The sequence below is a fragment of the Sturnira hondurensis genome, unplaced genomic scaffold (assembly GCF_014824575.4).
Source record: "Sturnira hondurensis isolate 20B ecotype Veracruz unplaced genomic scaffold, ASM1482457v3 Scaffold0024152, whole genome shotgun sequence".
Taxonomy (NCBI): domain Eukaryota; kingdom Metazoa; phylum Chordata; class Mammalia; order Chiroptera; family Phyllostomidae; genus Sturnira; species Sturnira hondurensis.
In genome coordinates this window covers 5,168,075-5,188,493 of record NW_028096783.1, presented here as the reverse complement: position 1 = coordinate 5,188,493, position 20,419 = coordinate 5,168,075, and the positions used below count along the sequence as shown (strand labels likewise).

Sequence of the window (20,419 nt, the reverse complement as noted above, 5' to 3'; positions counted from 1 at the left end):
TATCTTTTCAAATTAGTGTTTTGATTTTTCTGTATAAATATCTAGAAGTGGAATTGCTGGATCATATGGTAATTCTGTTTTTACCTTTTTGAGGAAACTCCCTACAATTTTCCACAGTGGCTGCGCCAAATTGCAATCCCACCTACAGAGCACGAGGGTTCGCCATTCCGCATCCTCCCCAACGCTTGTGTGTCGATTTATTGTTTTCCATTCTGACAAGTGTGAGGCGAATCTCATTGCAGTTTTAATTTGCCTATCTCTGATGATTAGTGACTTTGAGCATCTTTTCATATGTTTATTGGCCATCTGTACGTCCTCTTTGGTGAAATGTCTATTCGGGTCTTTTACCCATTTTAAAATTGGATTGTTTATTTTGGTGTTAAGTTGTATGCGTTCTTTACAAATTTTGGATAGTAACTCCTAATCAGATGTGTCATTGGCGAATATTTTCTCCCAGTTGAAAAAAAATTCTTAAAAACGTGTTTTAGCTCAATATTTATCATCTGGAGAAAACAGAAAAGGATAAAGGCAATGACAACCACAAAACCTAACTAAAATAACTACTATCAACACTGATTGGCGTAAGTTCTGCCCGTCTATTTTATGCACTTACAGACACAAATGCAGGCAAACACAGCTGGGTCATTTTGTTTTGTGAAACCTAAGGCACCTGCTGGAGGATGGGTTGGATTGCTCTGGGCCCAGGTGTCAACAGTGGGCCTTATACAAATAAAACCATTTCCACCACTCTTTTCTTATTGAGGTTTCTGGTTTATAAAATTGCCCTTTACAAAAGCTCTGTTGTGTAGAGTGTAAATATTTAATTTAATCCACATCCACTCAAGCCTGTCTGGTGTTTGTTTTTCATTTATATTTCATTGTGTGACCTAATGCCCAATTCATCTGCCCATTTGCTCCATTAAGTTTAGCGGGGAGAAAGCAAAATCATTTTTTGGCGTTGTAGTTATACCAAATGTTTAGGTGCTTAACTAAATTTTTCTACTTAGTTGGTGTTTTTTTTAAATTTAATTATTGTTCAAGTACAGTTTTCTGTCTTATATTCCCAGCCCTGCCGACCCCCCCCCAGTGCTCCCCACCTCCCTCCCATTTCCATCCCCCACCTGAGTTATTGTCCATGTGTCCTTTATACTTGTTCCTGTGAACTACCTACTTGGTTTTAAATTAATTTTATATGTGTTCTCTCACCTGAATCAATAAGGATATATTTTTTTCTCTCCAGTCTTTCACTTTTCAACCACCTACTACTTTCAGTTTGGGTTCAAGTTCAGGAGTTGGTTAAGGTTAAGGTTTCAATTTTCAACCAGTCAAGAAATCTGGATTTGGCCCTGGCTGGTGTAGCTCAGTGGATTGAGCGCGGGCCTGCGAACCAGAGGATCGCTGTTCGATTCTCAGTCAGGGCACATGCCTGGGTTGTAGTCCAGTTCCCTGCAGGCCAACTCCCAGCAGGGGACGCACAAAAGGCAACCATACATTGATGTTTCTCTTCCTCTCTCCTTCCCCTCTAAAGATAAATAAATAAATAAAATATTTAAAAAAAAAAGAAATCTGGATTTGGCCTCTAGTATCTGGAAAAGCCAACCAAAAGTCTAAAATTGCTGAGCCCAAGCTCTGGCTGGTGTGGCTCGGTGGATTGGAGCACCGTGCCCCAGTCTGTAGGGTCGTGTGCAACATCCCCAGTCAGGGCACATACCCAGGTTGCTGGTTTGATCCTCAGTGGGGGCATGTACGAGAAGGCAATCAATTGGTATTCTTTCTCACATTGATATTTCTTTCTCTTTCTCTCTTTCTTTCTCCCTCCCTCCCTCCCTCTCTCTTCTTCCTCCCTCTAAAAACCAATGAAAAAATGTCCTCAACAAGAATAAAAGATAAAATGAGATCACACTGTCCAGTATAGTAGCCACCAGCTACCTGTGGAGAAGTTTAAATTTATTAAACTAAACAAAATTTACAATGTGGCTCCTTGCTCCCACTAGGCACATTTCCAAGGGCTCGGTGGTCACCCATGGCTTCTGCCTGCGTGGGACAGCACGGATCTAGAACTCAGCCATATCTCAGAAAGAGCTGTCGATAGTGCTGGTCTGGAGTCACATGGCAGGAGCCATGGTCATTCCCTGCACTTGCCAGATTGTCCACTGTCATCTTCCAAACTTTGAAAACCTCCTGCAGGTACCAGTCTGGATGAGGAAACTGTGAGTAATACGTGAGTGCGGAAGACAAAGCTGGTGAGAGCCCTCTCCATTCTTCCCTGGAGACGGCTGTTCCTGCTATGCATCTTGGGCTTCTGTCCTGGCCTACATCTTTGGGCTCTTATAAGATTTTCATCTGGCGGCAACGACCTCCCCAAGACAACAGGCCTCTCACAAAGGATCTCCTTCATCCCTCTCCAGAAGAGGAGAAGAGGCAACACAAGAAGAAATGCCTGCTGCAGAGCCCCAGCTCCTACTTCATGGATGTGCAATGCCCAGGATGCTATAAAATCACCACCGTCTTTAGCCATGCACAAATGGTGATTTTGTGTGTTGGCCGCTCCACTGTCCTCTGTCAGCCTACAGAAGGAAAAGCAAGGCTTACAGAAGGATGGTCTTTCAGAAGGAAGCAACACTAAAAGTACCCTGAATCAAGATGAGTGGGGAACCATCCCAATAAACACATTTTGTATTTTAAAAAACCAAGAGTCAGAAGTAGCCCTGGCTGGTGTAGCTCAGTGGCTTGAGCGCGGGCCTGAGAACCACACGATCGTGGTTTGATTCCCAGGCAGAGCACATGCCTGGGTTGCAGGCCAGTTCCCATCAGGGGACTCATGACAGGCAACCATACATTGGTATTTCTCTCCTTCTCTCCTTCCCTTCCTCTCTAAAGATAAATAAATAAAATCTTAAAAAAAAAGAGTCAGAAGTAGATTCACCCCTCCAAGGCTCCTTGTTATTTTATTTGTGGAAGAGTTTAAAAGGATATGAAGCAAATTTAAGAGGCAATCCACTTTCATTCTTAGACAAACTTTTAGTCACTGCATCCATTTATTCTCTTTTTGGAAATCAGACCAATAGATGCAGAGTATGGAGAAAGTGACCAAGGCACATTCAATGACTCCAAAAGGTCAATAAGTGGTCATAACTCAGAAGACCAAGGACATGCTCTACCAGCAGATAGGGTGACAAGATAAGCTAATACCTGGTCATCTTTAAATAAAAGAAAAGTAGTTAGCAAATCAAATTCCTGATGAGTCTGTCTTTCCAAAAATTTACAAGATTTTTCTTACAATTCTCTCTGGTGTTTCTGTGATCTCACCTAGTGCACCATTATTTGATTTTTCTTTTTAAAAAATATATTTTATTGATTATACTATTACAGTTGTCCCACTCCCCCCCTTAACTTCCTTCTGCCGTGTATACTGCCTCCCACCTGTGGGGGTGCTCCATCCACAGAGTCCCCCCATCCACCATGGATGGGAATAAGTCTACCAAGACATGATCTGCTTGAGGAGAAAAGGTACTGATGTCTCAAAGGAGAAGGACCAGGAGCCTGTTCCTCAATGGGCTTTTATTTGGTTCAATTTGCACACGAATGTAGGTAAAGCTCATCAGTCATTGTCAGGCAGTAATGATCAAACAATAGATAATACTCAAAGAAGTATGAGGGCTTATTCTGAGTCAGGGTCAGTTAGCTAAAGGACCATAAAACTTTGGGGAAATCAACTTGTCCTATGCGTGGACCCTTATCATTTAAATTGACGTTATTAGCAAAGCAGGTTTCACAGGATTTTATGCATTCTTTCTTAGGCCTGATTGCCCTGGGCAACCCACCCTTTCTAGCACAGGGCTGCACCCACCTCCTGCATAGTTTCAGGCTTAGGGCATAGTCTCTCAGGTTTAAATCAGGCAGGGAAAGTAAGGCAGCCAAGAGATTAGGAGACTTCTTGCAGACGGAATGAGGACCCAGGCTATGTCAAAGCTGAGGGGCGAGGGTCCATCATCCCCTTTTTCTATAGTCCTTCCCTGAGGGCCCCAATCACAACCATGCCTGTCTTGGGTTGTCCCTCCCTTGAGGAATCTCACCAGTCACTGGCTAACCAGTCATCTGCCAGGGGCCAAGCAGGGTGAAGTAAAAGGGGGCAGAAGCAGCACCCCTACCTGAAAGATAAGCTTTGTCTCCTTAGTGGCTTATGGTCTCAAGGTCTCTTTATTTAGCCTTATCCATGGGGGTTACAGTTTCTGAAACCAGGCAGGGGGGTTCCCAACACCCTCCTGCCTTTCCCCGCTTTAGTTCATGTCCATGGGTTGTACATATTAAGTTCTTTGGCTTCTTCATTCCCTATACCATTCTTAATCTCCCCCTGCATATTCTGTTATTTAATTTTTCACTGGGTTTATTCTCCCACTGCATTTTTCCATTTGGCTTTTACGGAAGTACGCTCTATGGTTATTTTAGAATGAGTCAATATACCATTTGAACTTCAAATCACCAGATTTTATTAGAACGCCTATAGCGTATTTATTATTCAACAAATAAAAGTATGTCCTTTGCAATAATTACCCTGGAGCATGTATAAAGTTAAAAACACTCAGGAAGTTATTTAAAACTATAAAAGCCTTCAGCCAATGACACACTGTAGGCATCAAGCCACTTTAAATCATTTTAAAGCAGATTTCACAAAATTCTCTCTCCTGGAGAGGCCAGCGGAAGAATGATAGATGTTGGTCCAGACTCGGAAGGAAGGCAAGCTAGAGGCTTCACCAAGACAGAGTGGGAGGAAGTTACGTACACAAGTGTCCTCCACAGGGAGCTTCTGTTGTCTTCATTCCCCCCTTTCCCAGGTGGATTTGGGGCCGGTAAGACCTACCAGGTCTCACAGTGCTGTGCACAGGTGGGGAGGTGGTCGCTAGGGCAACCAAGTCTCAAACCACTTAGGTCTTTACTAGACATGGTCAACACTTAGAATTTCCCTTAGAAACAAATGGCAGTTAGTTCGGATCTCTAAGATAAATTCAGCCTCCTACTTTTGGATTTTCGGAAGCAAAGGAAATGAATCCAATGAGTTTTCATTTAATTATGTGAGTCTTTCCCCGAGTGCTAGGCCAGGATGAGCACTGTGTGTTACGTTGTCTCCACTGCCTTCACTTCAGCTCCCTGGAGGCTAATCCTCACTTCCCCACTCCCTGCCTTTGCCTCTTTGCAGTAGCAGTAAGGAGCTTGGAAAGAGGATCTGAGGTTTTCATCAGCAACAGAGTTACTAGTGTTAAGTAATCCCACTTGCTGTTCAGTGTGTTATTTAGTCAATGCTCAGACCACCTGTGTACTGTATCGCCACATACTTACGGAAAAGCCTTTTCCTAGGCTCTGCCTAAGACTCAAATGGCTCAAACCTTTGGAGAGAGTGCCAGGAATCTGCATTCTAACAAGTTCTTGTTCATGATTCTTACACTAAAATTTAAGATGGAATGGATAGCGGATAACAAGATTTTCCATGCCTTTTATTATGAAGAATAAGATGAGTCAGAAATTCAGCCGAATCTCTGAACCAGAACGAAAAAACTATTAATTGAAAAAAACTGGGCAAAAAGCAGAAGTAGATGAATTTGAAAGCCGTAAGTACTTCTGAGGGGCCGGTGCCAACAAGCCCAGTGTTCGTGTGTTCCTCACTCCCCGAGCTTGTTCCCCTTTTCGGTGTCCATCCCTCCTGGCTGAGACCATCTGCACATGTTCATCTTCACTTCTTCTCATTCTCATTTGTATTTGGGAAGTGGAAAATAGAAGTTTCTGTCCTATATACCACATAAAGTTTTTGTAAAAATGGATCAAATCAGATGATATCTGTAAAAGCAGTTTGCAAACTAGAAAGTGCATTACCAACATTCCAGGGTCTGGAGAATAGTGAATTGTATTATTCTTTGACTACTCTTTGTCATTTTGAAAAACTCAGTTACTAATTCAATCTTCTCTTCTGTAAATTAGGAGCATGTCTTTGAACCATGACTGAACTATATCATGGTTCAATCGATTTATTGCTTGTTTGTCTTTGCAATAGAATTAACTGTGGCAATTTACGATGATTATCAAGACATTTAGATAAGATGCATTTCTTCATAAATGTAGATACCTTATTCCTCTCATGATTCTTCATATTGTTTCTTTTCATTTTTTGAAATTTTTTTATTTACTGATTTTTTTTAGAGAGACAAGAAAGAAGAGAGAGAGAAGTGGGGGAGGGAGAGAGAAAGAGAGAGAGAAGGAAACATTGTTTTGTTGTTCCACTTATTTATAAATTCCTTGGTTAATTCTTGTATTTGCCCTGACTGGGGATTGAACTCACAACCTTGGCATATCAAGATGATGCTCTAACCAACTGAGCTACCCAGCCAGGTATCTTCATTTTTGCTATTTGCATTAAATTATCTATTTCAGGTTTTAAATAAGTAACACATCTGCAAGAATCAAAAAAGTATAAAAAGCTATAATATAAAAAGTCTCTTTGCTTCTCCATCACCCATTTCCCACCTACTTTTTATAAGTAATCACCCTCACTGAGTTCTTGTGTGTACTTCCAGAGATGATTTTTTACGAATACACAAGCAGATATAAGTATATATTATCATTCCTTCTGCTTTTTAACATGATGGGAGCATACTCCATATACTACTCTGAACTTGTTGCACTTAACAATATATCTTGGAGATCTTTCCCTAACCTAACATAAAAAAGAGTTTCTTCAACCTTTTTTAGAGCTTTAGTAAATTCCATTGCATAGCTGTCTTTTATTCATTGAATCAGTATCATCTTAATGAACTTCTAGGTGCATTCCAATCTTTTGTCATTATAAAGAATGTTGTAATGAATAAATTTGCACATTCATTATTTCCCATTTGTGAGTATATCTGGAACATAAATTCCATATGGCTCATTTTCTAGCTTCTGAGTGTTTTTGTTGATTTTTTGGGGACTATTTCCAAGTCATGCACAACTCTCTTCAATCAGAGAAACCAAAATTGTCCACAATACCTAAAAATAATCTCCCCAGTGCTGAATATAACAGGATTGTTTTTCACTCTTTTGTTCTTGCAAATCAGATCTGCCAAAATTGTAAACCAGTTTTTAAAAATGGCCTAACAACTGTTCTACAAAATAAAACTTATTAATAAGTAATGACCTAACATTACTGAAGAGTGTGGAATAGCAAAGCGCCATAGTTTCCAGTTATATTACTGCTCTTTATTCTCACACATTCCCCTCTGTAACATGTCTTCTTTGTTTGCATTGTTGTGCTAATGGGAAGCTTTGATTACAGACAAGGTGGCACATACAAGAAAGGGAAGCAGTATGAACAGGGGGTAGAATGGGAAAATAAAATTTTAATTGTCAAGTACATATGGAGGCTAAAAGTTCCGATTCAAAGTATTTTGGCTCAGCCCTGGCTGGTGTGGCTCAGTTTGTTGGAGAGTCATTCTGTAAGCTGAAAGTTTGCAGGTTCAATTCCAGATCAGGGTACAAAACTAGGTTGCGGGTTCGGTGCCCCGTCAGGGTTTGTTACTTGGAGGTGCGTAGGGGGAGCAGACTGATGTTTCTCTCTCACGTGAATATTTCCTCCTCTGTTTCTCTCTTTCCCTTCCCCTCTCTGTAAAATTCATAAGCGTGTCCCTGGGTGAAAATTTAAAAATAAATAAATGAATAAAATATTTCATCTCATTATCTGATTATATGTCTCAATTTTAGCTTCAGAAAATACAGTCAACATGCAAATATGAAATACCATTAGCCCAGGAATTTGGTAGCTATAGCCCATTTGTGTTTAAGGTGTTGGCAATTGCCTGAGAATGTCCAGATTCCCTTAATGTTAATAATACTCAATGATTCAAAGTGACAGCAGAAAGAAATACAGAAATACAGAAATAGACAGACAGAAATAGCTTCTAACTCGAAGGAAATTTTGAGGTATTTACGAAGCATACACAATCCAAATGGTACTACATCAGTTTTTTTTTTTAACTTAAAAAAATGACATCAGTTTTTTTTTTACCCTGGCTAGTGTGTCTCAGTGGATTGAGTGCCTGCCTGCCAACCAAAGGGTCTCTGGTTCGATTCCCGGTCAGGGTACACGCCTGGCTTGCAGACCAAGAGGCAACCACACAGTGGTGTCTCTTTTTCTCTCTTTCTCCCTCTCTTCCCCTCTCTCTAAAAGTAAATGAATAAAATATTTTAAAAAATGACATCAGTTTTTGGTAAGAAATGGAACTTAAGTAATGGAAAGCCATAGACAACTCCAAAAGTTTATTTTAACAAATTGTCAGCCCTGGCTGGTGTAGCTCAGTGGGTTGAGCGTGGGCCTGCAAACCACACGATCGTAGTTCGATTCCCCGTCAGGGCACATGCCTGGGTTGTAGGCCAGTTCCCAGCAGGGGACCCACGAGAAGCAACCATACATTGACATTTCTCTCTCCCTCTCTCCTTCCCTTTCCCTCTAAAAATAAATAAATAAAATCTTAAACAAACAAACAAAACAAACAAACAAAAACAAAAACAAAAAACAAATTGTCTCATCATGATTTTCCCTACATGTTACCTTCCATTTCTTTCCTTTTCTCACTCTCCAATCTCCTTTTGGCAGAATTTCTCAAGCAGAGATAAATTGACTTAAAAAAAATGTCCTTGCAGGCCTGCGAACCAGAGGATCACGGTTCGATTCCCAGTCAGGGCACATGCCTGGGTTGCAGGCCGGTTCCTTGCAGGCTAACTACCAGCAGGGGTCGCACAAAAGGCAACCATACATTGATGTTTCTCCCCCTCTCTCCTTCCCCTCTAAAGATAAATAAATAAATAAAATCTTTAAAAAAAATGTCCTTGCATTTCCTCAAGGGAATGGCTAAAAGGGGGGTCAGCAGTTTGGGGATCTAGGAGGTTCTGGATGACATGCAAGAGGTGGATGGTTGAGAGCTCACCTTGCTTGGTTTTCATCAGACACCTCTGAACTCAAATCAGAATTGACTTATGACATAACTGAGTGATAGAAAAAGCAGAACTCAAGACTGAACACCCCAAAATTTTTCATAAAAACTAAGCAAAATGACACAATGAAGAATTATATAGAAAACCCATCATTTTTTAAAAATATTTTATTTATTTATTTTTAGAGATGGGGAGGGAGGGAGGGAGAAAAACACTGAATGGTTGCCTCTTGCACATGGCAACCCGGAATCTGGCCTGCAATGTAGGCATGTGCCCTGACCGGGAATCCAACCAATGACCTTTCAATGTGCAGGATAACGCCCAACCCACTGAGCCACACCAGCCAGGGCTAGAAAACCTATTGTTGAGGCATGATTCCTTAGACTTATCTGCATCCTTTATCGCTGATAATTCAATCTCATAGATCCTGAAAGCTTCAACCTTAATCTATCTAGGACAGCAACCAAGAGCAAAAGATGAAAAACAATCACCATAAGAATAGCACTCTTCTTGCAAGGACGGTTATTGCTTCATAGATCAGCTTTACAACTTGAACCCGTTACGACCTTTTTATTTGGTGATGTTACTTGATTTTCTAGTTTTCAAGTATCACATACCCTCACCAAACATGTCAGTTGATACATTTATCCTCACTATGCTGTGTGCCCTTGAGTGTAAACATGACCCACAGATCTGAAAGACAGCACACACGGTCAAACTCAGTTGGCCGCTGAGCAAAACAGTTTTGGACTGCATGCATCCACTTAGATGTGGATTTTTCCAATAAACACTATAAATGTATTTTCTTTTTCTTACAATTTTCTTAATAATGTTTTGTCTAGCATACTTTATTGTGAGAATACAGTATATAATACATATAGCACACAAAATATGTGTTCATCTACTGCTTGTGTTACCAGCAAGGCTTCTGGTCAATAGTAAGCTATCAGCAGTTAAGTTCCTAGGAAGTCAAAGTTTCCATGTAGATTTTGAACTGCGTGGGGATTGGTGTCCCTAACCCCTCTGCTGTTCAAAGGTCAACGATACCCGTATCAAGTACAGCATTCAATTCTGTCTGCTTTCTACAGGTTTTTCATTTAGGGACAACCACTTATTCTTCAGTTTCTGGATACTTTTTAGCATGCATTTCAAAGGGAAAAATATTTCTCACATTAACCTCAATACCCTTGTCACATCTATCGAATTTAACAAAACTCAAATGAGTCTTCATTCCATTATATTTTAGCACGGCTATGTAATTTAGTGTGTGACTACCAGAGAAGCACAGATGGCACAAGCCTGGTTTTCTGAAAAGCTCTGGAGCAAATCTGGTCGTACCAGGATTAGCAACGTCGGAAGGCCTGGCGGTGGAGTTAGTCACCACTCAGCGAATAGCTCCTTGTCTGATCTGCAGCCCATCCAAAAAAGGAGCGGACCGGGCTTACTACGGCATATCTGGAAACGACTCAAGTCTTCAGCAGCTTTCCCCATGTAAAATGCAGCAGGGGATTTAAAAGCCGATTTAGAATATGTTTCTGGACTGCTGGACGCAGAGCTCTTTTTATCTCGGAATAGTACAGACGCCATCAAACGTCCCTGTAGGGCAGGCGGCCAGGAGCCTCTTTGAATGCTGCTGACTGCTTTTCCGGAGGCGTGCCAGAAAATGTGATCAGGAGCAACTTCTCATCAAAAGAGAACCACATTAAAGTGCCTCTAGAATTTATATACCAGGTCACCTTCTGAGAGTAAGGCTTCTGAGAGTTAGCATACATTTACTTCAATTAGTCCCCTGCAGAAGGAATAGTGTTGTGGGGGAAAATATGGGAAATCCTTATTTCCAACAAATGGACGGTGAAACTTTTGGTGGTGCTTAGGCAGTATGCATCTAGTCTAGCGCCTAATTTCTATGTAATATGGAACAAATAATCTGATCTCTTTAAGCCTCAGAGAGTTATTGTTAGTATTAAATTAAAATGAAATAATTTTTAGTTTCTCATATACCTTGAAATGGAAAACGGTTCCCCAAATAGCTAAAATGAGTATCTGGTCTCCTGAAATCTGTAACCCACCAGTTGGCAATTGGTGTGTTATCTTTTAGTTTTATGTGGCAAACTCTTTTGAGATTGGTTACCGTAAGTTTGGTAACCAAAGTTTACCAAAAGCAAACCAAAGTTTACCAAAGCAAACCAAAGTTTGCTTACCGGAAGTTTGGTAAGCCCTGGTTGCCCAAGGCTTGGGGGAGGGGCGCTGGGGTAATGAGGAGTGACTACTGATGGAGTTGGGGTATCTTTCTGATGAAATGAAAATGTTCTCAAGATGACTGTGATAATAGTTGCACAACTCTGTGAATATGCTAAAAATGGTTGAGTTGTACACTTTAAATCAGTGAATTGTATGGTATGCAAACTACATCTAAATAAAACTGTTATATTTTTTAAAAAACCAAGAACAAAACAACAGCAAACAAAAAACCAGAAATTAGGCCTTGGGGTCGGATGAAGCCCTTCTTACTCAGCTCCACCCATTCTGACATTTCTTAACTGAAACAACAAACAAATGAATGGCATTGTCAATATAAGTCAAAGAAGAAGAATATGGCCTATTAACTTGTTCTACATCTTATCTTCAGCTCAAAGGTTCTTCAATCCCAGTGGTTTCATAGACTACCTAATCAACATACATCTAATGATTAACAGAGAACCAAAATAAGGATCCCAGGAAAGACATCTGGGAAGGAGGAGAGATGAAATTTGTGGCTAACCTGGCAACAAGATCCAAACTAAACTGAATGTTGAGAAATACAGTCGTTGATATTGACTATTTTCTACCTATTATCCTTTTCCCAATTCTTCCTTCCCATTTGATCTCATTTGCTTACCACCCCTCCTCCAGCGCTGCTGCTACCTCGGTGCCCTCAGGAGGTCATATTTTTGCCCCTCCTCCCACACCACATCCCAGTTGTTGACTCAGCAGTGTGTATGTGACCTAAGTTGTTCAGAGAATCTCAGGACTCCTGGTTGGAAGGCTGGGACAGGAGCTGTCTTTTCTTTGGGACAATTTCCTGTGCTGATGTAGCACAGGCCCAGAAACCGGTTTCAGATGACTCATCGTCAGCCTGTGGACGCAGCTGCCACTCGAGCAGGGCAAAGAGAATCCCAGAGCCCTGGGCTCAGCTCCTCCAGGAACCAGGCCCGCTTCTCTTCCCCTTCACCTCTAGATTTTTCCCGTTACAGAACCCGATAAATACTACGTTCGTTTAAGCCAGTTTGAGTAGACGTTTCTGTTACTTATAGCCAAATACATAAAAATAAGACAATTTAATAAATTCTAAACTCATATCTAAACTGAGTATCTATTAAGATGCTTGAAACAATGCTTGGTACTTACCATGCACAGTGAGTACTTACCATGCATAGCACTTATGTAGTACCAAGCATAGTGAGTACTATGTAAGTGTTAGTTATAATTATCAATGGAAGTGCCAGTATGAATATTATAACATGGAGATAATAATGACTAACTTCTCTATTTAACAAGGCATTGTTAATAAGACAAAACATGAGAGAGAAGTGTACCATTCCTCCCTCCATTTTGAAAGTCATACATATGTGTTTTAGAAAGTTTGAAAAATACAGAAATATATTTAGAAGAATAAAATAATTATTTATAATCCAACTATCCAGAAAAAAGATCCATATGTTGACTTTCTCCACCAAGTCTGCTTTTAGTGTGCAATTCAAGTTATTTTATATGAACAATTTTGCATTTTGCTTTTTAAAAATTTACCAAATCTCATAGGCATTTTTCATTATTTATTCACATCTTAGATTATTTTCCTAGAATAGAGTCCTAGAAATGAAATGAGTGAAAGTTATAGGGTTCTTCTGGACGTGAAATGAGATGACAGGTACAAAAGAAATTTGAAAATTGGAAAGCACTATACAATTATGAGCTCTTGTTGTAATATCATCTCTTCCCCAAACTTGCTTCTCTCCCTGAATTCTCTCTTTTGCTGAATTGCACCAGTATGCTCACCAGTACCATAAACAACCAACCACAATTACCTACTGCCCTGTATCAAGTACTTAGGTGCTACACACTGGGCAAAACATGTAAGAGTTTTATCTGTTGTTCCATTTAGTCTGTATAAGATCTCGCTAAGAAGGAGATAACTTATTTTGCAAGGAGAATGCTGATGTTTGATGAAATTAGATCATTTAAAGTCACACAACCAGAAATTTTAGAGCAGGTATCCGGAGTCTGAAATCCATCAAAATCTGAAATCCATGCCTTTTTAGATTTTATTTTTTATTTTTATTTATTTTTTAAATGTGGACCATTTTTTAAAAATATTTTTATTCATTTATCTTTAGAGGGGAAGGGAAGGAGAGACGGATAGAAATATCAATGTATGATTGCCTCTTGTGTATTGCCCACTGGAACTGGCCTGCAACCCAGGCATGTGCCCTGACTGGGAATCGAACCACAATCCCTTAGTTCACAGGCCCACGCCCAATCCACTGAGCTGCACCAGCCAGGGCCCATGCCTTTTTTTAAAAGGAAAATTTATTTATTTGTTTTTAGAAAGGAGGGTAGGGAGGGAAAAAGAGAAGAAGAGAAACATGAATCATTTGCCTCTCTTATGCATGACCCAGGAACATTCCCTGGTTGGGAATCAAACTGGTAACCTTTTGCTTTGTGGGACTAACACCCAACCCACTGAGCCACACTGGCTGGTGTTGAAGCCTCCCTTTAACCACTGTGTTGTCTGCTACCATGCCCTGCCTTCTCCCTGTGTGCATTTATTTCTTCCGTGTCCCTCAGGTCATTGAGTGGGGCAGTTTCTAACCCTTACCTATGTCACCCTCCTCTGCGTCTCTTCTTCCTCTGCCCCATTTCAGGCTCTCACTTAGTGTTTCAGTAGTCTCCTGGTCTGGCCCATCCCTGCTCTGTCCTCCTGACAACACAGCGGAGCTTCCTAAAATGCAAACCTGACCATTATGTAGTGCTTCCCCATAGCTGTCAAGATGAAGTTCAAAACTCGTAGCTGAGCACCCTTGTTTCCCATGCTTTTCTTGTTTCCCATGTTTTCTTTTCTCAGTCATTTCCATGTGGGTTCATGGCACTTTGTGCTGTCCTGTGCATACAGAGCCTGATATCTCTGCTGGGCTGACACCTGGTAACCACAGCCACCTGCTGTGCACATGCGACCCCTCTATTGTCAAACTCACATAAACTATCTGCTCCTTCAGGAAGTGTTCCCTGTTATCATGACATTTTTAACGTTGAGCAAAGAGCCTTTATTTATTAAGCAAATTGAGAACAAGAAGCATATCTTATTTCACTTTATACCTCAAGTAAAACACACGGCATGCTGTAGGTGCTAAATAAATATGAATGAATGAATTATGTTGAATGAATTATGTGACTTCAGCATTGATGTCTCATCAGGGAATGTTAGGTTGTATTAACAAAACACACACTGTCCAGAAAAAGACCATTATGTACTTCATACAGCATGTGAAGTCATGTGCTCAGTTTTGGAGTCCACACTTTCAGAGGCTGACTGATAAATTGAAATGTATACAGAGGCACATAGAAAATCTAGAAACAATGGGATGAGAAAAATGATTACAGAAATGAGTGTGTTTACATTTAAGAAAAGACTTTGAGAATGGGGAGGGGGCAGAATGGGATATGACAGGCATCTGCAAATACGTGGTGAAGATCAGCTCAATAAAAGAACAGAATTTCTAACCACGGAGCTGTTTCTCCAGCCTTCCATTGGGGTTATCACAGAAAGAACATCTGCACAGAGTAGAAGGATGACCCAAATGTCTTCAAACTTTTTGATTTGGGGCTTCTCAAGCTGAGTAATTTCACATCAGCTTTTTTGAAAAGCAAGTACCATGTGCAATTATGACAGTGGAAACTTGTAACAGTGGGGAATTCTAATCCATACTGCCATTCTTTTGACCTTGTTTCTGTAAGTGCAGACTCTGACTCATATGTAGCTTCTAGAAAAACAGCGTGTTTGTGTAAAAATCCTAGGAACTAGCTTCAAAAGATACTGACTCTGACCTTCAGGCATCTCAGCTCAGGGAGATTTGCTGACCTTCATCCATGGAGTCAGGATGATGTAAAACCAGGCTGACGTAAAGCCAGGATGATGCGAAGCCAGGATGACTAAACCAGGATGATGCTCACTGAACCATCACTTGCATATCGGAATGCACTGTGCGTGTCTGCACGTAGAGAACTTTACAGCCCTCTCCCTTCACCTCTTTGTTCCCCGCTCCCTCCTCATCAAAACCTCTGCCCCCACTTAGAGGTGGAGATGGGCTTTGAGATGTGAGTCCCCATCTTCCAGGTGGCTGGAACCTGAAAATAAACCACTTTCCTTTACGTCAGAACCTGCCTCTTGAGTATTGGCTTTCGCAGACCTGCTTTCGGTTACAAAATCACCAACAATAAGATGTTCTAATATTTTAATGCAAGGAGTTCCCCACACTAAAGCTTTTTTAAAAAGGTTTTATTTATTTACTTTTAGAGAGAGGGGAAGGGAGAGAGAAATAGAGGGAGGGAAATATCAGTATGTGGCTGCCCCTCATGTGCTCCCTACTGGGGATCTAGCCTGCAACCCAGGCATGTGCCCTGACTGGGAATTGAACTGGCAACCTTTTGCTTCCCAGTCCGGCACTCAGTCCACTGAGCCATACCATCTGGGGACCTACACCCAGTATGATAAAGGTTTATTAATCATCATTTTGTATTTTTTTTACAGAGAAGGCAAAATAAACCATACCAATAAATTATCTGAAACACCAAATGAGAGCACTAAAAAAATGTGGCATCATTCTGGGCAGGTGAGAAAATAGCCTAGAAGCAGAACCGACCAAGTACAAGGGATGGGATGGTTTCTTTCAAATACAGACTCTGGGACAACAACTCATGAATGTAGGTAAGTAGACAGGGTTCCATGCAATAACAACTCCTCCAAAAGTGATTTGCAGCTAGGGGCAGCTTTCCTCAGAGCTAACAAAGATTATGATTTGGGGCCCCTCTCACCCCAGTCCCCTCCAACGCTGCTGGTAGAGACCCTAACAACCTTACGAGGGCATCAGGAGTGTATATTAGGCCTTACAAGCCTTGTTTGCTCTAAGCCTGTAACCAGTTCACCAGCAAAACAAAACTTAACATATGCGTAGCGTGTTTAAAATTGTTTCTCAAGCCCTGGCTGGTGTAGCTAGGTGGATTGAGCACGGGCCTGCAAATCAGAGGATCGCTGGTTTGATTCCCAGTCAGGGCACATGCCTGGGTTGCAGGCCAACTCCCGAGTCGGGGGGCGTGTGAGAAGCAACCACACATTGATGTTTTTCTCTCTTTCTTTCTCCTTCCCTTTCCCTCTCTCTAAAAATAAATAAAATCCTTTTTTAAAAAAGTTGTTTCTCAAGCCTTGTATTTCAGACACAGCTACAAACCCAGACTGTAATCAGTTCAATCAACACGATCTTTGTAAACAAAAGATATTACACTCTAGGGCCACTTCGCTCCAACGTCGAGACCCTGCTCTAGCATTACTGCATTTGGGTGCTCTGTCTTGATTTTAAGTAGTTGATCTTTTTGTCTACTTGACTTTTTGCAAACCAGATCCTTGCTTTAGTCTATCTAGACCAGTGGGAGGGTGAAAAAAGACTTTATACATTAAAATATTGAAATTCTAATAGCCTTGTCTTGCGGTAAAGATATAAATCAAAAAGTAGGTTAAACCTGTTCTGCTTCAAGTACACCATCCCTCTGACAAGTGATTTTAGCTATTCAACATCGCAGATAGGGAAACAGAAGCCTCCTAGGCAGGGTGGGGCAGCCAGGTAGCTTTCTAGCTCCTTAGTCACATTTCTATAGAGTGGCTTCCCTGTTTATTAATGGAAGTGTGATTTTAAAGAATATCACAAGGCTACATTAAAATGAGAGCAATAGAAATGGCCAGTCATGGATACCTTTTCCATGTCTCCACCACCGAGGGCTTATTTGGGTTAATATTTCTGATATCCGGTAGGGAGCTGGTTAGCATGATGTGAGCAGAAAGATCTTAAGTCTCTGAGTTACACAAACCACAATTCCATTTCCTTCTCTGCTAGTTCCTGGGCTTTGGCTGTGGGCAAATTATTTAACCTGACTGAGCCTCAGTGTCCTCATCTGCAAAATGAAGATAAACCTCATCTTAGAAATCTCAGTGGTCTCTTACCTTTTCAGTTTCTACCTTGCCCCCAGGGTCTTCTTATCAATGACAAACGGCTACAGCAACAAAACTCTCTACTCACACCCCACAGAGCGACTCTACCAGTTTGTTCTTTCAACAGGAAACCTCTTGGAAAAGAGGACTGTTTGTGTTAGCTCTTCCCCGCGCCTTTACTTTCTACAAGTAACTTTTATCCTTAGAAAGAAACATGACCAATGACCAAGTTCTATGGTCTCCAAGTTCAGTGCTCCTTCCTCAGTCCTCATCCAATTTGGTCTTTTCTAGCCTTTTGGTGCTATGGTGATAAACATTACTTAAATACCCTTCGGTTTCTTTCTAGCCCTCTTGTTGCTGCCCTATTGGCTATCTCATGGATTTAACAAATAATTTTTGTGTAGGTAATGCCCCAAGTTTGAATTTCAACCTCTCTGAGTTTTTTCCAAAGTAATTACTATGCCTCTCATGCTGGAAACATTGCTGGCATTTCATTGTCTCAGCTCTCCTCCCATCCCCATAGTCTTCTCATTTCTGCCAAAGGCCTGTCATCATCACGTTCTCCCAGGCACCGTGTCTGAGCACGTGAAGTCTTTTTTGTTCCCCACCCCCTTCTCTTTCATTGACTCCTGGGGCGGATGACTTGCCTTTTGCATGTGTCTCCTTTCCAGTCCCTGCTGTACCTCTCTTAGTTCTACCCATATTTACTTCCCCAATATCACAGAAGGCTCCTGGTTTGCCTCCTTGCCTCTAGGCTCTACTTTATTCCTCATATGGCTGTCACATTCAATTAATTTTTGTCACACTGCAAAGTAATTTTAGTTATATCTTTGTCCAAAGATTTCTATGGCTCCACAGTACCTTTCAGGCAGCGATACTACCTACCATTCTACCTTCTGCTATTTATAGAACTGTGCTCCAGTTAAGTGAAATACCCACCTTTTCTCTTTGGGCCTCATGTGTTTCTAGCGCTGTGCCGTTGCTGACATCCTCCCGCCCTGCTTCTTGTCCTCTCCTGGTGCTGTGCGTGCACGTCCTGTGTACATTCCCGGGAGACCTCCACTACAATCTCCTTTCACGTCCTCGCCTGATGTCCTCCGCCAGGTGTACCCAACTCCCTCCTAAAAATGTAGGCAGTTCTTATTAACCAATGTCACCCCACTAATTCAATAAAAAATGTCGGCAGTTCTCCTCTTAGGCCATTTGTGACTTTCCACCTAGTACTATACTTATGCATGTACAAGTTTTATCTTCTCTGCCAGACTGTAAAGCTCATTTAGTTATGCATTCATTCAGTAAATATTTTTAATGCCTATTAAGTACAACCACTATACCAGACTTTGAAGAGACAGAAATGGAAAAAAAAACCCAAAACAACCCATGGCTCCTCCCCTCAAGGGACGCATGGTGTAATTAGGGAGACGGTAAAGAAATGACTAATATTTATTTTACAAATAGTGTGTGAGAGGTGAGCACAGAATGCTTTGGGGATCACAAAGAGACACACCAGCTCAGTCTTACAGACGAAAAAGATCAGAAAACGTACATGAGCAGGTGATACTTGAGCCCAGTCTTGAGTACTGAGCCAGTTGTGGATGGGACGGCGGGTTTGGAGAGGGGAGGATGCATTCTGGGTATGGCATAGCTAAAAACTACCACTTGTAGGTCCTGGCCAAGTCCTATAACCATTTCTGTGTATTGCCCATACGGCAATGTTTCAACACCTGTCTTAGACCAGGACTGTTCCATTAGAAAGTGTTCACCATTCTGATTTGTAATGAGAAAAACAAAGGCAATGTAGTGAGTTGTCAAAATAAATCATGTTGTATCCAATTTTTAAGTTTTGAAATCATGACTTTACCTGGCTGGTGCAGCTCAGTGGATTGAGCACCAGAGTGCGAACCAAAGGGTTGCCTGTTCGATTCCCAGTCAGGGCACATGCCTGGGTTGTGGGTCAGGTCCCTGGTAGGGGGCTCTAGAGAGACAACCACAGAGTGATCTCTCTCTCCCTCTCTTCCCCCTCTCTAAAAATAAATAAATAAAATCTTCAAACAAAGAAACAAACCAAAAAACCAAAAAAACCCCACTGGCCTTTACTGGAGAAGGATCTTTTCGAAAAAATAAAATCATGACCTTACTTAATTTTTGTTATCTTTCTTTATGAAACAATAGTGATAATATACAGTTGTGTCTTAATTTAATATTTCATTTGGAAAGCCTAATTTAAAATTAGCAACTATGAGTAAGACACTTTGTTGTTCTTACTGGTTTATGATATTCAAGAATCAAACTCTTAAAAGTATTAGTGAATAGGAATTCCCTGGGGAGCTTAAAAAAAAACCCGATTCCTTTATATCACTTTAGTCTTAGTGATTTGGAATTTTTGAGGTAGGAGCTTAGGAGTTTGCCGTTTTACAAAACTTCTCAGTTAATTTGGAAAAGCATCCTGATTTGGGAACAACCACTCTAGCATGGTTTACCTCACCCGAATAGGTGTTGGATAACCAAGTGTCAAAGGAGTAAATGAGCTCTGGCTAGTGTGGCTCAGTGGATTGAGCACCAGCCTGCAAACCAAAGGGTCACAGGTTCAATTCCCAATCAGAGCACATGCCTGGGTTGTGGGCCAGGTCCCCAGAGCAGGGGGTGGGGCTTGAGAGGCAACCACACATTGATGTTTCTCTACCTCTCTTTTTTCCTCCCTTCCCCTCTCTAAAAATACAATCTAAAAAAAAAAAGGAGTGAATGAGTGCTAAAAAAATCTAAATAAAATCTTTTAAAAAAAGGAGTGAATGAGTGCTGCTCATATAAGTACACATTTAGGGAGATAAACTTTACTCTTTCCCCCAACAATCTTAAGTGTACATGGAAGAGAACTCTTAGGAGAAAGTCTGATTTCTAAGAAAACAGAGAAAAACAGGAAGTTATTTTAGGACTTTTTAGTTTCATGCACGAAGGGTGATGAAATGAAAACACAGTACTCTTCAAATGACTTGGTAGCTGACATGAGTATATTTAGCATGAAAAATTTTTGTTTGAGAATTGCAAGACCAGGTACGGGCCTCTCAGTGTGATTTAATAATAAGAGGGTAACATTTAAAAATCAAGAACATTAAAAAATCAGGCAATAAAGTCTTATTAATGATCCTTTAGTAAACTAAAAATGCATAAAACTTCTTCTAGGACCTAATTTTAGATAGAAACCTCCTTACAGCATTTTCCATATTT

The 20,419-nt window shown here is 40.9% G+C and overlaps 1 protein-coding gene across 1 annotated transcript; it reads left to right on the top strand.

The window, feature by feature from the left end:
* The first annotated feature begins 2,001 nt into the window (after positions 1-2,001).
* On the top strand, positions 2,002-2,680 carry LOC118981425 (40S ribosomal protein S27-like). The gene has a single exon (XM_037038191.1). The coding sequence runs from the start codon at positions 2,288-2,290 to the stop codon at positions 2,624-2,626; it is 339 nt and encodes a 112-aa protein (XP_036894086.1). The 5' UTR covers positions 2,002-2,287; the 3' UTR covers positions 2,627-2,680.
* The last annotated feature ends 17,739 nt before the right edge of the window (positions 2,681-20,419 follow it).

Coding starts and splice junctions, on each gene's coding strand:
- LOC118981425 (XM_037038191.1), top strand. CDS start 2,288: ATGCATCTTGGGCTTCTGTCCTGGCCTACATCTTTGGGCTCTTATAAG.